This window comes from Macaca mulatta, chromosome X (genome assembly GCF_049350105.2).
Source record: "Macaca mulatta isolate MMU2019108-1 chromosome X, T2T-MMU8v2.0, whole genome shotgun sequence".
NCBI classification, from domain to species: Eukaryota; Metazoa; Chordata; class Mammalia; order Primates; family Cercopithecidae; genus Macaca; species Macaca mulatta.
Window position 1 is genome coordinate 143,951,128 of NC_133426.1, and position 21,373 is coordinate 143,972,500.

At 47.5% G+C, this 21,373-nt stretch overlaps 1 protein-coding gene and 2 long non-coding RNA genes across 4 annotated transcripts in view; 2 read left to right on the forward strand and 1 right to left on the reverse strand.

Annotated features, from left to right (window-relative positions):
• Positions 1-3,453: 3,453 nt before the first annotated feature.
• Positions 3,454-12,152, reverse strand: LOC144338552 (uncharacterized). The gene is made up of 3 exons (XR_013412746.1): positions 12,001-12,152; positions 8,709-8,863; positions 3,454-3,568 (listed from the first exon to the last, which is right to left on the reverse strand). It is a non-coding gene; the product is annotated as an uncharacterized LOC144338552 (long non-coding RNA).
• Positions 12,153-13,687: 1,535 nt separating this feature from the next.
• Positions 13,688-21,373, forward strand: part of ZIC3 (Zic family member 3) — an 11,635-nt gene continuing 3,949 nt past the window's right edge. The window contains exons 1-3 of one of the 2 annotated variants that reach the window (XM_077988477.1): positions 13,688-15,409; positions 16,560-16,723; positions 17,543-19,357. In XM_077988477.1, coding sequence (XP_077844603.1) covers positions 14,353-15,409; positions 16,560-16,723; positions 17,543-17,722 — 1,401 coding nt within the window. In that variant the 5' untranslated portion in view covers positions 13,688-14,352 and the 3' untranslated portion in view covers positions 17,723-19,357. Of the gene's footprint in view, positions 15,410-16,559; positions 16,724-17,542; positions 19,358-21,373 lie in introns of those variants that run through there. The other variant, XM_028841986.2, reaches the window with a different exon arrangement.
• Positions 21,058-21,373, forward strand: part of LOC144338553 (uncharacterized) — a 3,627-nt gene continuing 3,311 nt past the window's right edge. The window contains exon 1 of the long non-coding RNA XR_013412747.1: positions 21,058-21,373. This exon is cut by the window's right edge and continues 372 nt beyond it. This is a non-coding gene — a long non-coding RNA (uncharacterized LOC144338553).

Consider the following 21,373-nt stretch of genomic DNA (forward strand, 5'->3'; position numbering starts at 1 on the left):
GATGTACCTATATTATAAAAGCAATCAACAAAAATTAAGTGACATGTGTGATGGCAAAGTAGTGCCAAGTCAACTCCCAAAGCAGTTTGCTTCCCAATTCATTTGAACATTACATTCAAAATAATGACTTAAACCCACCATGGCCACAGAATGAAACCATAGTTCAAGAAGTAAAGCTCGTGTATGGCACTGAGCTATAGAGTGCTTTTCCATAGCTAGCCTTCTCTCTCTCTCTCTCTCTCTCTCTCTCTCTCTCTCTCTCTGTGTGTGTGTGTGTGTGTGTGTGTGTGTGTGTTCTGGAGGAGTTATGGAATTGTGAAGTTAAAAATAATAATGAGTCTCAAAATTTTACCACATAATTTTAAAGTCTGTTTTAATGAGGAATATAAGGAATATTAAATGGACTTTCTCATCTTAAAGACTATATGTTGCAGCAGGAAAGGAAACAAATAGAATATAAAAGAAGGCACTTCCCAAGATAATGAATTCAATTTATTTCTTTTTTCCTCATGAAAACATGGACTCTTTTGTTGTTGTTGTTGCCCTGGCTGGAGTGCAGTGGCACAATCTTGGTTCACTGCAACCTTCACCTCCTGGGTTCAAGTGATTCTTGTGCCTCAACCTCCTGAGTAGCTGGGATTACAGGCATGTGTTACCACACCCGACTAATTTTGTTTTGTTTTGTTTTGCTTTGTTGTGTTTTTTTGAGATGGAGTTTTGCTCTTACTGCCCAGGCTGGAGTGCAATAGAGCAATCTTCGCTCACTGCAACCTCCACCTCCTGGGTTCAAGCGATTCTCCTACCTCAGCCTCCCAAGTAGCATGCGCCACCACGCCCGGCTAATTTTGTATTTTTAGTAGAGATGGGGTTTCACTATGTTGGTCAGGCTAGTCTCAAACTCCTGACCTCAGGTAATCCACCCACCTCGGCCTCCCAAAGTGCTGAGATTACAGGCATGAGTCACCACACCCGGGCTAACTTTTGTCCTTTTTTTTTTTTTTTTTTTTTTTTTTCAGTAGAGATGGGGTTTCACCATGTTGGCCATGGTCTTGAACTCCTGGCCTAAAGTGATCCACCCACCTCAGTCTCTCAAAGTGCTGGGATTATAGGCATGAGCCACCACACCCAGCGGACCCTTTTTATAATAGTTCCATTTGGGTATTTGTCCCAGCAACACATCTGAGTAGGAAAAGGCATAACCAAGAGAGGCATGTTTGAATAAAAATAAAGAAGCTCTACGGCCAGGCACAGTGGCTCATGCTTGTAATCCTAGCATTTTGGGAGGCTGAGGTGGGTGGATCGCTTGAGCCCAGGAGTTTGAGACCAACCTGGACAACATGGCAAAACTCTGTCTCTACAAAAAATACAAAAATTAGCCGGGCATGGTGGTGTGTGCCTGTAGTCTCCAGCTACTTGGGAGGCTGAGGCAGGAAGATCTCCTGAGCCCAGAAGGTTGAGGCTGCAGTGTGCCATGATTGCACCACTACATTCCAAATGAGTGACAGTGAGACCCTCCCTCAAAAAAAAAAAGAAAGAAAGAAAGAAAGAAGAAAGAAAAGAAAGAACGAAAGAAAGAAGAAAGAAAAGAAAGAACGAAAGAAAGAAAGAAAGAAAGAAAGAAAGAAAGAAAGAAAGAAAGAAAGAAAGAAAGAAAGAAAGAAAAAGAGAAAGAAAAAGGCTGGGCGCAGTCGCTCACGCATGTAATCCCAGCACTTTGGAAGGCCCAGGAGGGTGGATCACGAGGTCAGGAGATCGAGATCATCCTGGCTAACACAGTGAAATCCTGTCTCTACCTAACAATACAAAAAATTAGCCCGGCGTGGTGGCATGTGCCTGTAGTCCCAGCTACTCGGGAGGCTGAAGCAGGAGAATTGCTTGAACAGGGAGGCAGAGGTTGCAGTGAGCCGAGATGGCACCACTGCCTGGGCAACAGAGCAAGACTCTGTCGAAAAGGAAGGAAGGAAGGAAGGAGGCAAGGAAGGAGAGAAAAGGAGGGAGCGAGGAATGAAAGAAGGAAGAGAGAGTGAGAAAGAGAAGAAAGAGGGAAGGAAAGGGGAGGGGGGGGGGGAGGAGAGGGGAGGGGAGGGGACGGGAGAGAGAAAAGAGGCCAGGCGCAGTGGCTCAAGCCTGTAATCCCAGCACTTTGGGAGGCCGAGATGGGCGGATCACGAGGTCAGGAGATCGAGACCATCCTGGCTAACACGGTGAAACCCCGTCTCTACTAAAAAAAATACAAAAAACTAGCCGGGCGAGGTGGCGGGCGCCTGTAGTCCCAGCTACACGGGAGGCTGAGGCAGGAGAATGACGTAAACCTGGGAGGCGGAGCTTGCAGTGAGCTGAGATCCGGCCACTGCACTCCAGCCCGGGCGACAGAGCAAGACTCCGTCTCAAAAAAAAAAAAAAAAAAAAAAAAAAAGAAAAAAGAAAAGAAAAGAGAAAAGAAAAGAAAACCTCTGACAGTTACTCTAAAGTTTCAGGTAATCGGCATAGGATTATGAAATATTCGTTCTAAAACTGCTACGATGTTTTGCTAGCCCAGGTGCAAGACAGAATCTTGACATCATTTACTGGTATCTTCTCCCACAGTAGCCCCAGGATGTCTTACATGTAGCAGGCAAGCTATAAACATTTTGAAGGGGCAGGCATGGTGGCTTGTACCTAAAATTCTAGCACTTAGGGAGGTCAAGGTGGGGATCGCTAGAGCCCAGGAGTTCAAGACCAGCCTGGGCAACATAGGGAGATACTGTCTCTATGAAAAATTAAAAAAAAAAAAATAGCTAGGCATAGTGGCATGCACCTGTGATCCCAGCTACTTGGGTGGCAGGAGGCAGGAGGATTGCTCGAGCCTGATAGGTCAAGGCTGCAGTGAGATGTGATCATGCCACTGCACTCCAGCCTGGGTGACAGAATGAGAACCCTGTCTCTAAAGATAAAATAAAATAATTTGAAGAGTGAAGCAGCTAATGTATTGCTTGTGTGAATAAAAAGTTTTTCCAAGGGGGAAAAAAGGGTTCAGTTTCAAGTTACTCTGCAACTTGCTTGCTCCCATCTCTCCCCACCTTCCACAACTTCTGGGAGCTGTCCTCAAAGCCTGAACCAAACTACATGATACCTGGACAGTTCTGGTTTTTGCAATCATCTAGAAATCGAGAGGCATAAGGTTACCCTCACCAGTTCTTGGGATTCCATCTAGGGTAAGGGGAGAAACAGCAAAGGAAATATCACTGGGGAACAATTCTTAATGAGATGGCATGCTCCCCATACCCACCCCCCTTCTTCTAGAAGGAGGTCAGAAGTGGATCTGCTGAAATCGGGGAGAAGTAGAATTAGAACAGCCCTTTTCATCAAGTAGCTCCATCCCTCACTGTCTTACAGGGGAAATTTCATTCTGCAACAGCAAAAGTGTAGCCCTTTAGTTGAAATAAAATAAATGGTTCCAGGTCCACGAGCATATCATTTCTTTACCAGACCTTTATTTCTTCCACCTCATATCAGGACAAGGGTCATTTCTAAAAAGCAGGATGAATAACGTAGAAGTTGAAGGTGGGATTTTTCTTCATGGAAACATCTGGTAGGCAAAAGAAATAGATAGAGATAGCAGTCTGGAGTGGAAACCCCAAGTTTATTCTTAGAGCACTTCTAGTTGAAGCATTTTTCAGACCTTAGTGCTATTGCCAGGGCCAAGAATGTAAGCCTGGGAAGGCTGCAGGGTGGGAGCAAAGAGGCTCTAGATATTAACTAACTTTAACACAGTGGCTCCCTCATTAGAATCACCTGGGGAGCTTCAAAAATAGGGCCATGGCACCCTTCCCTAGACCAAGTGAGTCAGAAGCTCTGGGGTTGGTCTGGCCATCTGAATATTTCAAAGATTCCCAGGAAACTCCAATGTGGGACTAGAGTTTCTGGTTCTACTCAATTGCTTCTGGAACAGAGGGCAGGCAACTTCTCCCCTCTCTCAAATCAAGGGGGGGGATGTGAAATTTAATAGCAGAAACTAAATATTGCAATATAACTCTCTAATTGAGAATCACAAAAACAAGATATCATGTGGGAGCTAGAGCTTTTAAGTGTGTGCATTAAGAAAATGGGTCCCCTTCTGCCAGGTGCAGTGGCTAACGCCTGTAATCCCAGCACGTTGGGAGGCCAAGGAAGGCAGATCACCTGAGGTCAGGAGTTTGAGACCAGCCTGGCAAACGTGGTGAAACCCCGTCTTTACTAAAAATACAAAAAAAAAAAAAAAAAAAAAAAAAAGCCAGATGTGGTGGCGGACGCCAGTAATCCCAGCTACTCTGGAGGCTGAGGCAGGAGAATCCCTTGAACCTGGGAGGCAGAGGTTGCAGTGAGTTGAGATTGCACCAAAGCACTGTAGCCTGGGTGACGAGAGCAAAACTCCATCAAAACACACACGCACAAACAAAACAAACAAACAGAAAGAAAAGAAAATGGGCTCCCTTCCATACCCAGGGGCATATTAGAAACTCAGGAGAAGCTGGGAGCAGTGGCTCACACCTGTAATCCCAGCACTTTTGGAGGCCGAGGTGAGTGGATCACCTGAGGCTAGGAGTTCGAGACCAACCTGGCCAACATGGTGAAACCTCGTCTCTACTACAAATACAAAAATTAGCTGGGTGTGGTGGTGGGCGCCTATATTCCAAGCTACTTGGGAGGCTGAGGCAGGAGAATCACTTCAACCCAGGAGGCGGAGGTTGCAGTGAGCCAAGATCGTGCCGTTGCACTCCAGCCTGGGTGACAAGAGCAAAACTGTCAAAAAAAGAAAGAGAGAGAGAGAGGGAGGGAGGGAGGGAGGGAAGGAAGGAAGGAAGGAAGGAAGGAAGGAAGGAAGGAAGGAAGGAAGAAAGAAAGGAACTCAGGAAAACAGGCAAGTGTGTACAGATGTGCACTATGACTAGTGGTTATGGGCTACCAAAACTACCAAAAACTTCAGTTTGCATAAGTAGGCAGTGGAAGCTCCCTTGGCTCCAAACAAACTTAGAGCCTAAAACCACCTTAAAAAGGAGAAAGAGTTAAGAGGTAAGAACTAATGAGCTTTTCTAAAGTGGGACAGGAGTATTTAAGTGATGGGGGAGAGGCGTCTCCTGGAATGATTTTGGGGCCACTGAGCTGCTGACAGGTTCAGCTCTTGGAACTTGTACTGATAGGAGTGAGGAAAAGGGCACTCTAGGCCATGTGTTTTTCCTCTTTCATTTAATGGGTAGATAGATAAGAGCTTCCATGGAGGAATGTGTGATGAGGGTGGGGAACAGGGGAAGAGGAGAACGGATGTCTGCTGATAAAACCTGCTAAACTCTGTCCTTGGTCCTCAGGAAAACTTGACCTTTAGCCCTAGATGGCTTGAGAGGGGTCTCTGCACAGCCCAGTGTGGACTGAAGTTTGTGCATCAAGGTTGGGAGGGCAGGGCTAAGCAGAGGGACCACAGGCTCTGGCTCTGAGGATTCCATCTGTTTATAGCCCTCAAGGGCCCATAGGGGCATTCTTGCTGAAATCAAGCTCTTCTGTCCTTGAAGACATCCCCATTAAAGTGAGGGAAAGAAGGACCAAGGGGCGGCAAGGCAAGGAGGATTTTTCAGGCTTGGTGAAACTTGAACCCTAGGGAGCAAAGGGAAGGGGGCCTCAGGCTCACACAACCTGAGCAAAATAGGAAAGAATATGCAAGGCAAACACCCATCTCAGGTCCTGCAGGGATGGCAGGAGGATCAGGTCAATGAATGGAACTTTGAGGCCTGTAGTGTGTGGGATCTTAAGGTCCCTAGCACACTAGCACTCAATGTCTGCAGTGTACCAGACCTCATGGTGAGTAGCACAAGGGGCTTTCCTTCAGGGGATAGGACAGAAGCAGGCACAATTAGTCCCTGTTTGGGAACAGCACCCTGCTGCCAGTCCTGTGGTAACAATCTAGCCAGGGTAGCTCCTGGGCCTCTTGATGAGAAAGGACAGGCCCACTGAGCCAGAACAGAAATTTCAGCAGGGGCCTTTCTTGGGCCTTCAGGGCCACCCTGTCCCCAGGTTGATTTTCCCACAAATGGAGCCTTTGGAAAACCCTAGGGGGAGAAAGGAAAACTCTTGGCAAATGGCACAAGCTCAGGCTACACTTTGGTGAGAGCTCCATTGGGTGTGACAATTTAGCCTGTCTAGACCATACTCCTGAAAGTAGGATTGCCAGATACAATACATGATGTCCTATACATCTGAATTGCCAATAAAGAATATTTTAGTATAAGTATCTCCCAGGCAATAACTAGGACATACTTAAACTAAGAAAAAATTGTTTATTTGAAATTCAAATGTAACTGAGTGTCATGAGTTTTTGATGTGCTAAATTTGGCAACATTACTTGTGTGAGTGGCTATTTGGGTCTGAAAGAATTGTTTGCCAGTCTGGACCAGGTTCAAAAAGTGAAATATAATCTACTAAAGCTGAGTCTGAGGGGCAAGGGTTGAGAATTATGCAGCCTTAAAGAGAAATTTCTTTTTTTTTTTTTTTTTTCTTTTTTTTTTTTTTGAGACAGAATTTCGCTCTTTTTGCCCAGGCTGGAGTGCAATGGCGCGATCTCGGCTCACGGCAACCTCCGCCTCCCGAGTTCAAGCGATTCTCCTGCTTCAACCTCCCGAGTAGCTGGGATTACAGTCACATGCCACCACCCCGGCTAATTTTGTATTTTTAGTAGAGACGGGGTTTCTCCATATTGGTCAGGCTGGTCTTAAACTCCCGACCTCAGGTGATCCACCTGCCTCGGCCTCCCAAAGTGCTGGGATTACAAGCATGAGCCACCACGCCTGGCCCCGAGAAATTTCTAACAGGGCTGGAGTGGGAGGAAAGAAAAGGGAAAGGGGAGACATACCTAAGGGGACGAACTAAGGTAGTAGTTAGTAAGCTGGGTTGTTGGGAGCACCCTGGAATCTCTTTCTTGCTTTGTTTTGTTTTGTTTTTTTTAGAGGGAATCTTGCTCTGTCGCCCAGGCTGGAGTGTAGTGGCGTGATCTCAGCTCACTGCAACCTCCGTCTCCTGGGTTCAAGTGATTCTCTTGCCTCAGCCTCCCGAGTAGCTGGGATTACAGGTGCCTGCCACCATGCCCAGCTAATTTTTGTATTTTAGTAGAGATGGGGTTTCATCATGTTGGCCAGGCTGGTCTCGAACTCCTGACCTCAAGTGATCCACTCACCTCGGACTTCCAATGTGCTGGGATTACAGGCATGAGCCACCGTGCCTGGCCTACCCTGGAATCTTTATAATAACATATCTTTATAGTTTAAAGGGGAAGAGTGCAGAGAAGGAGCATATATGTTTTGCCCAAGCCTACCGGCTGATGGCATTTGTCCTGGGAAGAAAGGGAGGGGAGTGTTTCTGGGTGAGAAGGAGCTGGGTGAACTCTAGGCCCTCACTGAGGAGGGGCAGTTGAGTTGGGAGGGAGTTGATCTCTCTGTTCCTCCAACCCCCTCAGGCCTAGGGAATTGGGGTCACTTCCCTCAGGCTTCCTGGCCTCACTTGCCTGGCTTGGTTTGGAGCTGTCGTTGCCCCTGAGGGCTCAGTCACGCAGAAAGGGTCAATAAACTATGTATCTCTAGCCAAGGAAGAAAGACAATAAAACCACCCTCAGGGTCAGAGGTCACCTAGTCACTGATTGAGATATTCACAACTCTTTTTCCTCTCTTCTCATCCCCTCTTTCTCCTGATGACTCCTCCTCCCTTGACTACTTTTTCCCTTTCTCCAAAGTCAAAATTATCCCCCAAAATAACTTAGGTGTGGGGCTGGGGGAAAAAAATCAAGCCATATGCAAAATGAAGCTGGAAATCTAGGAGGGTGATGGTGGATAAAATCTACTGGTCAAGAATACCTAGCCTCTGCTGACACTACAGTCCAACCCCTAGTCAAGGGGTCAGCAATTTTTTTCTGTAAAGGGTCAGATATAAAATATTTCAGGCTTTTCAAACAACATTCAGTATTTGTAGCATAATTTCCTCCCCCACCTTCTTTTTTGTCTTTCTTCTTTTTCTACTTCTGCTCTCTAACCCTTTAAAGATTTTTAAAAATAAAATAAAATAAAACCATTCTTGGCTCCTGGGGCCATACAAATACAACAGGCTCTGGGCCAGATTTGGCCTCCAGTTTGCAGACCATAGTCTGCCATTCACGTCCAAACCAGCAGTTAGTCTAATTTATCCCCACTCTATCTTGTTGGTGGGGAAAGAAAAAAGGGAGGAAACAGAGGCCCTATCCTTTGTTTTAATGTCAAAGCCCTTTCCTCCCATCCCCTCACTAGGAAAGGACTAGATGAAGAACCACAAACCAAGTGCAAATTGCAACAGGGAATTTGATTTTACAAAATGCAATTCCTGAACTACACAAAGTTCCTTGGAAGTGGAGACAGCATTTTTCCTAGGGATCAGGAATTCTTCCTCTCAGCTTGGGCAAAAGAAAAGATAATTTAGGTAATGCAGCCTCTGCCCCTCAGCGAGGAAGGGAGAAAGAAGATGAAATGGTGGAATAGGTCTGGACTAAGGAAATGTAGCTTGGGGACAAATGGTTGGTGGGGGCTCCAGATCTAGGCACTAAGGATGAGAGTTGCTGCCAGAAGCCATAATGTGGTCCAGAGATATCTTCCTATCACGTTTGCAGAAGGATTCTTTCTCAAAGCAAAGAAATGAATGAACAAATATCTCAGAATAGTCTAAGGCTTCTCTCCACTTGCCTTGAAGCTAATTTACATTTTAGAACTAGTACAGCATTTTGCAGCTACAAGGAGCTTGGGGGTCCTGGGTAAATGTGTGCTCCAAAATGTCAGGCAAACTTGGCTCTCCAAATTGATTCTCCTTCCCCCATCTCTTCAGGTGTCTGGGGAAAGACCTGTAAACATAAATCAAATGTGTAATTGTGTATCTTGGCCTCTGCCTGCGTCTCCCTCTCCTCTTGCCGGGGCATTCCCCACCTACAAGGTGTTCTGATCTAGAAGGAAGGAAGAAGTCCTCTTTCAATGTGTCTTGCTCTCCTGGCACCTGGAGCCACTGCTAGTGCAGATGGGGACTAACACCTGCTCACCCCCAGAGCGATAAAGGTATTCCGTGGCAGCAGGACCCAGCAGGCCACAGCTCATCATAAGCCTTTCACTCAGATTTGCCTGAGGACCACGGCCTACCACCTGGGTGGGGCGGTTCACTGCATTTTCTATATTTCAGGGACTCCCTTTATAATTCCAAACTGGGTTCTGATAGTTCTAGTTCAACTCCCTGCCTCTCTTCTTCAAGTTCAGCCCTATTCACTTCAGCCTATGTCTCTGAAGTTCAAGTAGATATATGTATATATATCTGTCTGCACAGCCCTGATTGACAAGTACAATGAAAATGTCTCATTCCTGTCTGGTTTGCATTTCATTACATTGGGCAACAATATGCCTTGGATTTCAGAGGACAAAGGCAAAAAAAATGAAAAGGGGGGGGTTGATTAACAATATCTATTTGTTTATTCTCGATTGAATTTTAAAGGTATTTAGGGCTTATAAAATATGTGTCAAATGATAGGACCATAGTGAAAATTCTGATGTGGCCAATAAAATCTGGAGCTGTGTGATTTTTACACTCGCCAACCTGCAGACACACTCTGTTGGCGAGTGTGTCAGCAGGTCCTGGAAATCGATAGTTCAGCTTGGCCCTGATGCCAATTAAGGGCTTTATCTTAGCATAAAAATAAAGAGAAGTTAAAAATGCATTCTTTTCCCAGCTTTCTTTCCCCTTCATTTTTTATTGCCACTTGCAGTTTTTCTTTTAAAAAGATCTGGGACTCTGAAGAGAGGGTGGGGATTTATGTAAAGAAAGTGTCATTTACCAGGAAAAAAGGCGAATAATGGTGAGTTTCAAGGACATGTTGCAATGAGAAACACTTTGTGCTCCACTAGGGAGAGACAGGGGCACCAAATTCAGCGTCTTGGAATAATTCCCTTCCTGGATTCAAAGATTCATTTATTGAAATAAATCAGGAAGCCTTGGCAGAACGGAAATCCGCTTGCTGGGTTTAAAGGGTCTTTAAAATGTTGCGAGTGTTAGATTGCAAGTCTTTTCTAAATACAAAACAGAAGAAAAGACCGCAGCGTTTCCCCTGGACTTAAGGAAATTACTAGGTCACTGAATCAGGATAATTTCATGTCCACCACATAAAATGTGTTTAGAAAGAAATGCTGCATGATAACACAATGTGCTGTATATGTTCTATTTTTTTGGAGGCTCGACGGAAGAGAAAAGTGCTATGGAGTTGGGCTCTGGGTTGTACGAAGAACCCGGTACTACCCTACTGCCCCTCAGGACGTTCTGTTTCCCTACGGCTTCTTCAAGATGGATCCTAAAAATCGGCCTCAAAAGCTTTGCTGGTTTAGAAGTGATCAGTTTCTCTGATTTTACTTCCTACTTTAGATTTGGGCATAAAAATGAATCTTTTTCCTATTTACCGTTTGAACTCAGTGTGAGGGAAAGGATCCCATTATATTTCCTATCCATGCAAACATGTGAATATTTAGACCGGACCACATACAACTGGGGGACACATAAAAGAGATTTATTGGTTCATTTACGTTGCCTACTACACATGTAAACCCTAGTAAGCCAAAGCTGCTGAGGGAGCCTCAGTTATAGAACCACGACGCCTGAGTTAGAGTTGTCCTCCCTGACTAGAGCTGTGACTCCTGTCTCCACCTGAAAAACGAAAACACGAGAGTTGTCTCCATCTCCTCACCTCTGCCTGTGTGTAGGAAAAACTTTTCTCCTCTTAGCTTTCCCTCTTCAGCCACCACTCTGTTCTCAGACTCAGCTCCCCAAAGCGCCCTGTTCCCCGAAGTTGTTCCCAGAGTCTCCTCTTGAAAATCAAGTTTGGGGAGGAGAGAAGCTCTAAGTTATAGGAAAAACTTCGCGCTCCCCCCTCGCCCCCAACAGCAGTGATTTGCTTTGTTGGGGGTGGGGGCTTCGTTTTCATGTGCAGTAACTAGCTTTATCTGGAGGGATTTTGCTTTCTACCCTCTTTTAAGGGTCAGGGGTCCTCCTCCCCAAATAAGGAAACTCCCACTCAAACCAACTGAAACCGAAGTAGAAATGGCCTACCTCTGCCCTGCTGTTCACAAAGCCCCCAGCCTCGTCCTCTTTCGCGCATCTGGGACCCCTGCGTCCCACACAGCAACGACACCCCCTCAGAACCGCATTCTCGGGATGGGCCCGGCTGTCCCGGGAAGGGATCCATTGCCCGGGATTTTGGCCTGGCTGAATCGCCTCAGGTCTGCCCCTTAACAAGCATTCAACCCCCCGCCCCCACCTCCCCACTTCTCGGTTGATGATCTAATTGAATTATGCCTTTTTGTTCCAGGGACTACAGAGCACGTGCTGGAGGCAATTAATTATCGGAATGTGGCCGTATCAAAACGGACACTGGGCACCGGGTAGGTCAGCGGCGGCAACTTCCCCCTGCCCTGAGCTCGAGACCCCTTCCCAAATAGGGGCATGATGAGCTCCCTCGTCTGCCCCCCTTCTGAGCCTTTCACCCAGTTGCAATCGCGCAAGGCCCTCGATTCTCGGGGTACCTGGCGGGACTCCCCGGAAACTCTCGCATCAGCGCTGGCTCGGCCAGAGCTCGACAGCCGCCCCTTCCCGGTCCCCCAGTCTCGAGAACCGCTGTCCGCGGGACCAGCTCAGTGAGGAAATCCAAACTTTTTTAAAGCAACTACTTGGCCAAGGGCTGTTGGGGTTAGTGGGAGGTGGAGAGAGGTAGAGGGAAAAGAGGAAATAAAGAAGAAAGTGAAAAGAAAGGGAGGGGGGAAGAAAGGCAATCCTCCTTTTTTTGTAAACCTGACTCCAGGGGATTCATTTGCATGATTTAAGCATATTTGTTCTCTGAACACACCAGCGCCCCCCTACCCCCAAAGAAACCCTCTGCTGAGAGGCACTGAAACCATTCTTGGAGAGCCTATGTTCGGCAGACGCAATAATTTAAGTCAGCAGTGAACTCACCTTCCAACCTGGGGAGAGAGCTCTGGATGTGGAGAGAGAATTGGGGCGAGTTTGATGGGAGGGGGTGAATACGGTAAGATGTGCTACCGGTAGGGTTTTCTCCCAGCAAACTGGCTAAGAAAGAAGGTGAAGTGTTGGCTGGGCCAGGCAGATTGGGGAGCAGGAAGGGAAAGGCTGCAGTTATAAAGCGCTGCTTGAGGCGGTCTCTCCTGGCGCCTCTGAACTTGATCAGATGTTCTGTTTCCTACAGAGAGATGGCGGCCAGGCTGTGAGGCTGCCTCAAGGCTCAGACTTTGGGGCTTGGCCCGGCTAGGGATGTGACAATCACAGCCATCTTTCTCTCTGCCTTTTCTTTCCACTCTCACTCTCCTGCATTCTTTGCAAATGCCTTGCAGGAAAAATGAGTGAATTTATAGCCTTGCCTGAACCTGGTCATTAAGTCTAGAAAGACCTCGCACCAGACAGAAGGCGGGAGGACTTTCACACGCACCCCTGGAAGTAAATCCTTAAGGGGTAAGCAGTCCCTGAGGTCACTACATGCTTTACCTTCTCCGGGTAGGAGTAGAAGAGAGTAAAGCCTTGGCTGTTCAGAGGAAAGAGAATTCCATGTCACAGTCCCCATTCAGCATCAGCACCCCCCAACACGACTTTTGCATTTGAAAATGTTGAGAATTCAAAGCTGATTAGCCTAGTGATTTGGAAACCACCCTGATACTGTGTGTCTAGTGTATTATGTGTTTAGTGTGTTGTGTGCATGTTTTGTGTACACGGGCTAAAAGTGCTCTTGGCATGTTTTGTATTTGTGGGTGTTTGCTGTTATGTGTATTTGCTCTATTGTGTTTAGTTGTGTGCCTGTGTTTATTGTGTCGTGCGTAGTTTATGTTACTGTGTTGTTTACTTTCTTGTGTTGTGTGCGTATTTCATGTGTAGTGTTTGTTTCCTGTGGTGCGCTTGTGTTTACTGTGTTGTGTGCTTGTTTCTTGCTGTGTGCTTGTGTTTACTGCGTTGTATATGTTTGCTGTGTCGTGCCCGGTGTGTAATTCGGGAAGTGGGCAGCGGCGAGTACAGCCGCTGCTCACAAACTAAAGGGTCAACGCTTGGCGCAGACGGAAGTAAGGGAGATCAGCTCTAATTGTAATTTCTTCTCCTTTGGGTCTCGGACAGCTGTCGACAGGTTGGGGCACAAACGGCGAACTATCTGGGCCTGGGTCCAGGGTCTCGAGGCCATTAGAACTCGCAGTGATTGGGGGTGGACGCAGCGGCTGGGCCGGGAGCGCGAAAATGCTGGGCTCTCCCCAGGATCTGCGCCCTGAAGCTACAGAGGGGACATGTTCTCAAGGTGGTGAGGCAGCGGGGACCTAGGCGGGACTGGACGTTGGGCACCGCGTCTCCTCCGACGGCGCAACAGTGGGACCGATCCTCCCGGGGCAAAGAGTTTCTTTGGCCAAAGCGGGTAACGAGCGCGAGGGGTGGGGGGAGGCCCGCGAGAGGCCCTGCGGCGTCCCGCCGTTTGCCGGCTGGAGCCGGCCCCAGTTCCCCGCAGCCGCTCAAGCCCGGTGGAGCCCACTCGCGGCCGCCCGTCAGCCGCCGCCTCACCTGCCAGGCACCCGGCGGCTGCCCAATCAGCGGGGGTCGCTCGGCCACGGCTGCCATGTTCTCCGCTCCGCGCTGCCAATCAGCCTCGCGGCGGCCAATGGGCGGTCCGGCCGGGGGTCAGGTGACCGCGGGCCAGCTGGCTCCCCATTGGCGCGCGCCGCGCGCCTCCCGCTCGGTTTATGTGCGAGGAGTGAGTGATTGACTTTATCAGTCCAAGGACATTACTCTGGAGGCGAAGAGGCTGGGACTCGCGCGGCGAGCGGCAAGCGGCGAGTACCGAGCCTGCCTACTGCCCGCTGCCCGCCGGCCGGCCGCTAGCCGGTTCCGCCACTAGGCGCAGCCCAGCCCAGAGGCGGGTACCCAGGGAGCCTCCTGGCCCTGCGGTTCTGTGCACTCGGAGAGAGGAGGGGTGCCCGGGACAGGATTGGCAAACTCCGCCCTCTACTTACTATTTTGCTTATTTTTCTTTGTGCGCGCCTGTTAGTTTGTTAAACCAGATCTAGTCCCAGAGTCTTTTCTCCTCCCTCCTCCCCCCCCAACACCCCCTCCCTGCTCTTTCTTCCCCTCCTCCCTCCTACCCCTCTGCAGGAGACTCGCAGTGACGGAAAGTTGCAGCCCCTGGTAGCGCCTTGGGGGTCTCCCGGCAGTGTCCAACCGCCGCCACCCCTTTCCGACTACGGCACTTCGGAGATCTCCTCCTTCACCGATACCCTCTCTCATTTCGGCCGGATCGCCTGTGCCCAGAACGTCCCACCCATGACGATGCTCCTGGACGGAGGCCCGCAGTTCCCTGGGCTGGGAGTGGGCAGCTTCGGCGCGCCGCGCCACCACGAGATGCCCAACCGTGAGCCGGCAGGCATGGGGCTGAATCCCTTCGGGGACACAACCCACGCCGCCGCCGCTGCCGCCGCCGCTGCCTTCAAGCTGAGCCCTGCCGCGGCGCACGATCTATCTTCAGGCCAGAGCTCGGCTTTCACGCCGCAGGGTTCGGGCTACGCCAACGCCCTGGGCCACCATCACCACCACCACCACCATCATCACCACGCCAGCCAGGTGCCCAGCTACGGCGGCGCTGCCTCTGCCGCCTTCAACTCAACGCGCGACTTTCTGTTCCGCCAGCGCAGCTCCGGGCTCAGTGAGGCGGCCTCGGGTGGCGGGCAGCACGGGCTCTTCGCCGGCTCGGCGAGCAGCCTGCATGCTCCACCTGGCATCCCCGAGCCCCCTGGCTACTTGCTCTTTCCTGGGCTGCATGAGCAGGGCGCTGGGCACCCGTCGCCCACAGGGCACGTGGACAACAACCAGGTCCACCTGGGGCTGCGTGGGGAGCTGTTCGGCCGTGCTGACCCATACCGCCCAGTGGCCAGCCCGCGCACGGACCCCTACGCGGCCGGCGCGCAGTTTCCTAACTACAGCCCCATGAACATGAACATGGGCGTGAACGTGGCGGCCCACCACGGGCCCGGCGCCTTCTTCCGTTATATGCGGCAGCCCATCAAGCAGGAGCTGTCGTGCAAGTGGATCGACGAGGCTCAGCTGAGCCGGCCCAAGAAAAGCTGCGACCGGACCTTCAGCACCATGCATGAGCTGGTGACACATGTCACCATGGAGCATGTGGGGGGCCCGGAGCAGAACAACCACGTCTGCTACTGGGAGGAGTGCCCCCGGGAGGGCAAGTCTTTCAAGGCGAAGTACAAACTGGTCAACCACATCCGAGTGCACACGGGCGAGAAGCCCTTCCCATGCCCCTTCCCGGGCTGCGGGAAGATCTTTGCCCGTTCTGAGAACCTCAAGATCCATAAGAGAACCCACACAGGTAAGGGAAAAAGCAGGCGGGCGTGGGTTCCACTGGCGATACCCCGTCACGCAACGGACTTAACAGCGCGAGGGAGAGAGGTGGCGGCCAGGGAAAGGGGCGACGCCCCGCAACGGCCGCTCGAAAAAGAAGCGCTGTCAGTGACCCTCCACCCCTAGCCCTCCCCGTCCCGTGGCGCCTTTGCCGAGTTCTAACTTCCCGGGCAGACTGCTCTGCGGTCTCAGGAACTAATTGGGACCTTCTCGCGCCCAGGAACAAACTGGCGCCTCCTCTTTTTGTCTCCCTTTCTGGGTTACGGTGAAGGGACTCCGAATGTGTTGAGAGCATATTGCTTACAAGCGACTTAGCTCTCGGCACACATTCGTGGAAGGCAACCATAGAAATGCTAATGAAAACTAACTTTCGGTTACTTCCGCTCTTTTTTACACTTGATTGGCACATCTCCTAATTAAATGACTGATACTTTTGTCAAACTATTTTTATTTGGAGTTCCAGGTTCAATTCAGTCCTCCGGGAGGAAAGCTAAAGCAGTTTCGTGGGTTGTTCATAACATCTTGTAAAACTGTCTGGAGCCCCCTGGATTTATATATATATATATATATATATATATATATATATATATATATATATGTATATCCCCCCCCGCCCCAAACATTAAGTACGACTACCCAGGCTTTTTAATACCGGGCTTAGCCAAACCACTGCATTTGAAAGAGGCAAATTAAAAGGTACAAAGAGGCTGAACGGGATTGTCCTGTCCGGGGCCCATTGTCCCGCCGGGCTCGGTTACATCGCCGAGGTGGTGGCGGAACGTGGCCGCGCATTGGGAGCCCTGGGTCGGGTGGGGTGGAAACACAACTTAGGGGAAACTTCGGAGGAGCCAGGGGCTTTCCCTCCTTGCAAGAACAAAGACGTGGTCAGGTTTTGGGCCTGCCCTGCCCCACCCCCGCCCCGACCACCACTCCCAAACCTAGCGGGCTCAACCTACGCTCTTCATTTCTCTCCAGGGAAAAATAGATTCTCAACAGCAGCCCCCAGTCGGCGCTCCCTCTCCGGGAAGACCGCCGGAAGCTCAGTCTCCTGCTGCTTGCCTCTGGGAAACTCCGGCACTGACCGTATTTTACCCCCTTTGGGTTTTTGCCTTTTGCAGGTGAGAAACCTTTCAAATGTGAATTTGAAGGCTGTGACAGACGCTTTGCCAACAGCAGCGACCGTAAGAAGCACATGCATGTGCATACCTCGGACAAGCCCTATATCTGCAAAGTGTGCGACAAGTCCTACACGCACCCGAGCTCCCTGCGCAAACACATGAAGGTAATTACCTCTTTATTAGCGGTCGGCGGTTTGTAAACACTCGGCCCGACGCCGGGCCGCGGAACGGAAGCGCCCGCGCTGCCCACCCTCTGTCCTCCACGTTAAATCCGATTTGCTCCAGCAGTGACACCTTGAACCCATTTTGGGGACCGGGCGGGGTGGGGGCGGGAGTGAGCAAAGTTGGGAGGGGGAGGAAGCGGAGGGAACAATCGGTTGTTTACTGGGAAGCTCTAGCCGAGCTCGCCTAGGCTTGCGGGACTGCCGTGGCCGCCTCTTCCCGACTCAGCCCGCGGTGGGAACCGAGAGTAGCCGCGCCGAACCCGGGGGTGGGTGGTTCATTCGCTCTTTGGCTTCGGATAAAACAATAGGGCCGAGGAGCGCGATCTGATTCCCACACATTTGTCTGCGACTTCGCAGCGCTCAGGGCCCCTGTGCCACCTTCTCTGTACCTGCTTTCCCAAGCCGAATCGGGCTTGATGAAACCTGGGCCCGGATTTAGTATTTTATAGGACCTCACAGTGTAACTGCTTACCCCACTCCATCCGTGGAGAAAGCATTTTTGAAGTGGCATGACCAAAACGGAGTGCTTTATTCCTTTTCCATAATACCAGTCTTCGGAGCAAAACTGGTTTTTAGCGAACATCTCCGGGTTTTCTAGACATCGGTAATATGGATTTTTTTTTTTTTAAAGCAGCATTTTTCTTTTAAGTGGGTCACTGGGCGGTCTTGTTGTTACAGTGCTCGAATTCTGCTCTTGTTTTTGCTTGCACATTGCCAGTTGGAATTATATTCATTATAATATATACATGTTAATTTTAGGTTCATGAATCTCAAGGGTCAGATTCCTCCCCTGCTGCCAGTTCAGGCTATGAATCTTCCACTCCACCCGCTATAGCTTCTGCAAACAGTAAAGATACCACTAAAACCCCTTCTGCAGTTCAAACTAGCACCAGCCACAACCCTGGACTTCCTCCTAATTTTAACGAATGGTACGTCTGAGGACAAACACAAACCCTGTTAACTATAGAATGGACCAAATGCATTTTTAAAAGAAAACTGAGACCAATCAGATGGAAATGGAGTTTTAAGGCAAGAGGCCATATATAGGGCTACATCTTGTTAATTGCAATTGTCCAGGAAGGTTTTGGGCAAGATCCAAAAGTAGCCATGCCCTTTTCTCAGGATTAGAAAATATGTTTTGGCATTTGAAGCATTTTTTACAAAATCTTTACACTGCTTTTTCTTCCCCTTCCTCTTGCTGTCTGCGACACCCCATTCTTAAACTCCTGCAATTCATTTTAACAGTTGTCCTGTTTCTCGAGAGGAAGTTATAGAAGGCTTGTTGGTGGTGGTGATGTTAAACTGATGGAAATTCTTTTTCGCCTTAGTGGTGATTGTTTAAACTCTCACAGTCTTAAACCGTGCCAAAGTCCTGTTATGTCTTGAACTTTTCCTCAAAGCATTACACTTGTGAATGTATTTTTGTCTAATAGGGTCGAAACTGTTGTTCAGTATTTTTTTCAGGCTGAGGATGTGATGTTACTCTACACAGATTGTGACGTTTAGTATACAGTTGCCTTTTGTAATAACTTTTTTTTTTGTAAATACATATCCATTGATGCCATATTTATCGTTTGTAATTTAATTATTGCTACAAGTGCCGGGAACTGAACAATATTTATGGATAAATGTTTTCTAACAAGTTCTGTACAGCTTTTGATTATAACTGCTTTAGCATTAAAATTTTATTGTTTTGAAAGAAGAACACAATTTACAATTTTGGAACCACTGACTCCTTTCTCTTGTTTTGTAACAGCCTTCTACAAAGAGGAGATGTGAGCAAATTAAATCTTGTTTGTTGGTATTTATAACTCACTCAGATCCCTTTTTTAATTGTTAAATTATTTTTCTATTACAGTATAAATTCCTTACAGTGTCAGTTTCCATCTGGGAAGACTCTCCTTTCCTTATCTCTATCTCAGATGGTTGTTTAACTGCGAGTTTAAATGTGTTTGTCCTGGATTTTCGGCATGCAAATCAAATATTACTGATCAATTCAGTTAGTGGCCATGACATCTCAATCTTGTACTTCAAAGACTGAGAAGCTGGATTTAATCATCCCTGCCCTACATATATAAACATAAGGTAACCTAATGAATTTTATGTCCCTTAGTTCTTTATTACCTTACATAAAAATGAAAATTGCGGCAGGATGCATGTCTGTGTTTTCTATCTAGAGATCACCCATATACCTATATATGTTTGTATCTATGACTTATCTAATCTGTCTATCAATCTATCTAGTAGCCATCTATATATTTTCAAAAGATAGCTTATGTCTGAAACAGTGGTGATGAGTAAGGCCAGTTGAGCATTGCTTACTTATGGTTAAAGTGCTTCTTAAAAGAACCATAGTCCATTTACAATTTTGGAAGGCAAAGGCTGATTTGTTTGCTGTATATAGTTCATAATTATCGCAATTATCCATAACATTTATATAGCGGTGTAATAACTGCAGCAGTTCTGAAATGATGCTATGGAAAAAAATTGCAAAATATGTATTTTTAAAGTTCATGATTTGTAGGCAAAGATGTTAAGAGCATTGTTTCCATTAAAATCAATAACAATGAAAAACGGTTGTTTGCTTTGTGATGAAATGTTAACAATCCATTTAATCTTCAGTGAAGCAACTCCTTTGGACAAACAGTTCTTTTACAATGGTTATATGGAAAAGAAATTGATTGCTATTTGGGGGGGCTGGAGTGGGTAGAGTATTGAGACCTTTTTTATTAGGGTGCTGTTTGTTATTGAGCCCAATCTCTGCATGAATAACAGAAAGGTGGAGATAAGGAATTGTAAAGTATTTAGAAATGTATTGAATAGGCTTAAGTACCTCCTTTAAGGGGCAATGCTCTAGGTTTTTGGTGGCAGTCAATTTGGTATTATATATGATCATTTTCAATTCTAGAATTTTGTTTATTGTTCTTTTTGAAGAAATAAAGTCTTGGCACATCTTATTTATGTTATAACATTTTTGTATTTGGTGCCTGATTTTTTTTCATGTTCAAATAAATCAATCTGAAATTGAAATGTTTATAGAACTTCTGATGATTAAAAGAAACTTTGATTCTGTGAATTCACGCAGTTGAAGCAATCTATTTTAAGTTATCTACTGATCTTTGTCAACAGACAATTATTGACAGTTTCTAATTGCAAATTGCTTTGGAGGCTATTTTTTGTTAGTGGAGAATAATGGGGTCTTTTGCATTTTCTTCCACCAATATCCAAGCCTGAATGCCATGAACGGAGATTGGGATGACTCCACATGTGACTAGCAGGTAACCTGGTCAGTCTATCACTCCCAACCCAGACATTCCGATCTTGACCTTGACATTGAGGGTGCTGGACCAGATTCCTATTTCAGGTTTTTTCCTTCACCTCAAACCAGAGACCATTTTAAATGCTCAGCAAGTTCTCAGAAAGTATATATTCATAAGACTGGCTCTAAGTGTGTTCCATTGTGAAGTCTAAATAGTATATTTTTCTTCTGAACTGTACAATGAATTTCCATAATTTATCACTTTCTCCATGAGTTCCCTCCCCCACCCTCAATCTAACCTAACTTTAAATGGAAGTAGAGCCCTGTGTTGGGTACAAGATTCCACCAAAAATTTGCCTCCGTTTCAATTAAATGTATTAAATATCTCCTTAAGAGAGAAAGAGCAGTTTGACCTTTTCTTACTTGAAATTATTCCACCATAAAATTTTACAGGAAAGTATTCTGAGTGTCCTAAAAGGGGAAGATATCAATTAAATGAAAAACAATTATGATAACCAATATTAGGAGAATATCAAGTTTTGCCCGTGTAGATCATTACATCTAATTTGGGTATAGCATCATATTTCTCAAAATCATGTCCTCCACCCTTGTCATTTGCGGTAAAGAAAACTCCTTATTTTGATAGAAAACTTTTCACAGATTTCCCCTCTATAATCTGGCTCTGGGAGTGCACAATTACATTCTTGAATATTCAGTAAACAACCTTAGAGAGTAAGTACCCCCCCCCAAAAAAAGAACTCATAAATGCTCAAGCCCGAGGCATGGGCCAGACTCTTAGTATAAATCAACTTGTTACTTTTCCTCTTGCACCTTGTAAGATCTTTGTTGAAAGTCCCTTTTTCAAAATGAGTGATTTTGCATAAGAAGATTTCCACTGTTAGGCAAAAGGGAGGTGGCTATTTCCATGCAAGACAGAAGTTTGGCCTTCATCCAGCTTCGGAAGGTTAAAGATCAGGACAGGGTCCACGCTAAGCAGGCCGGTCGATCTAAATTACTAAAGTTGGACATGAGTGAGCAGAGACCTCCACTCACAAAGCCTCCCAGGAAAAGTTGGAGTGTTCAGGACTTCCTCGCTCCTCCCCCTCCTCCCTTCTCCCAGCCTGATGTCTCTGCCTCTTCGCCCTGGCGCTCTCTCCCCCTTCAAAAAAGCTCCCTAAAACAGAGGAGCAAAGTCGAAGGGCCTCTTAACATGTAAGTTTGTGGAAGAATCGCCAGCAGCCTGCCCATCGCCTGAAGAGATTTTCCTGGCACCTAGACTGGTTTCCTCTCACAGGTTTCTGTCCCTCGAGTCCCAAGCCTCCAGTGGATCC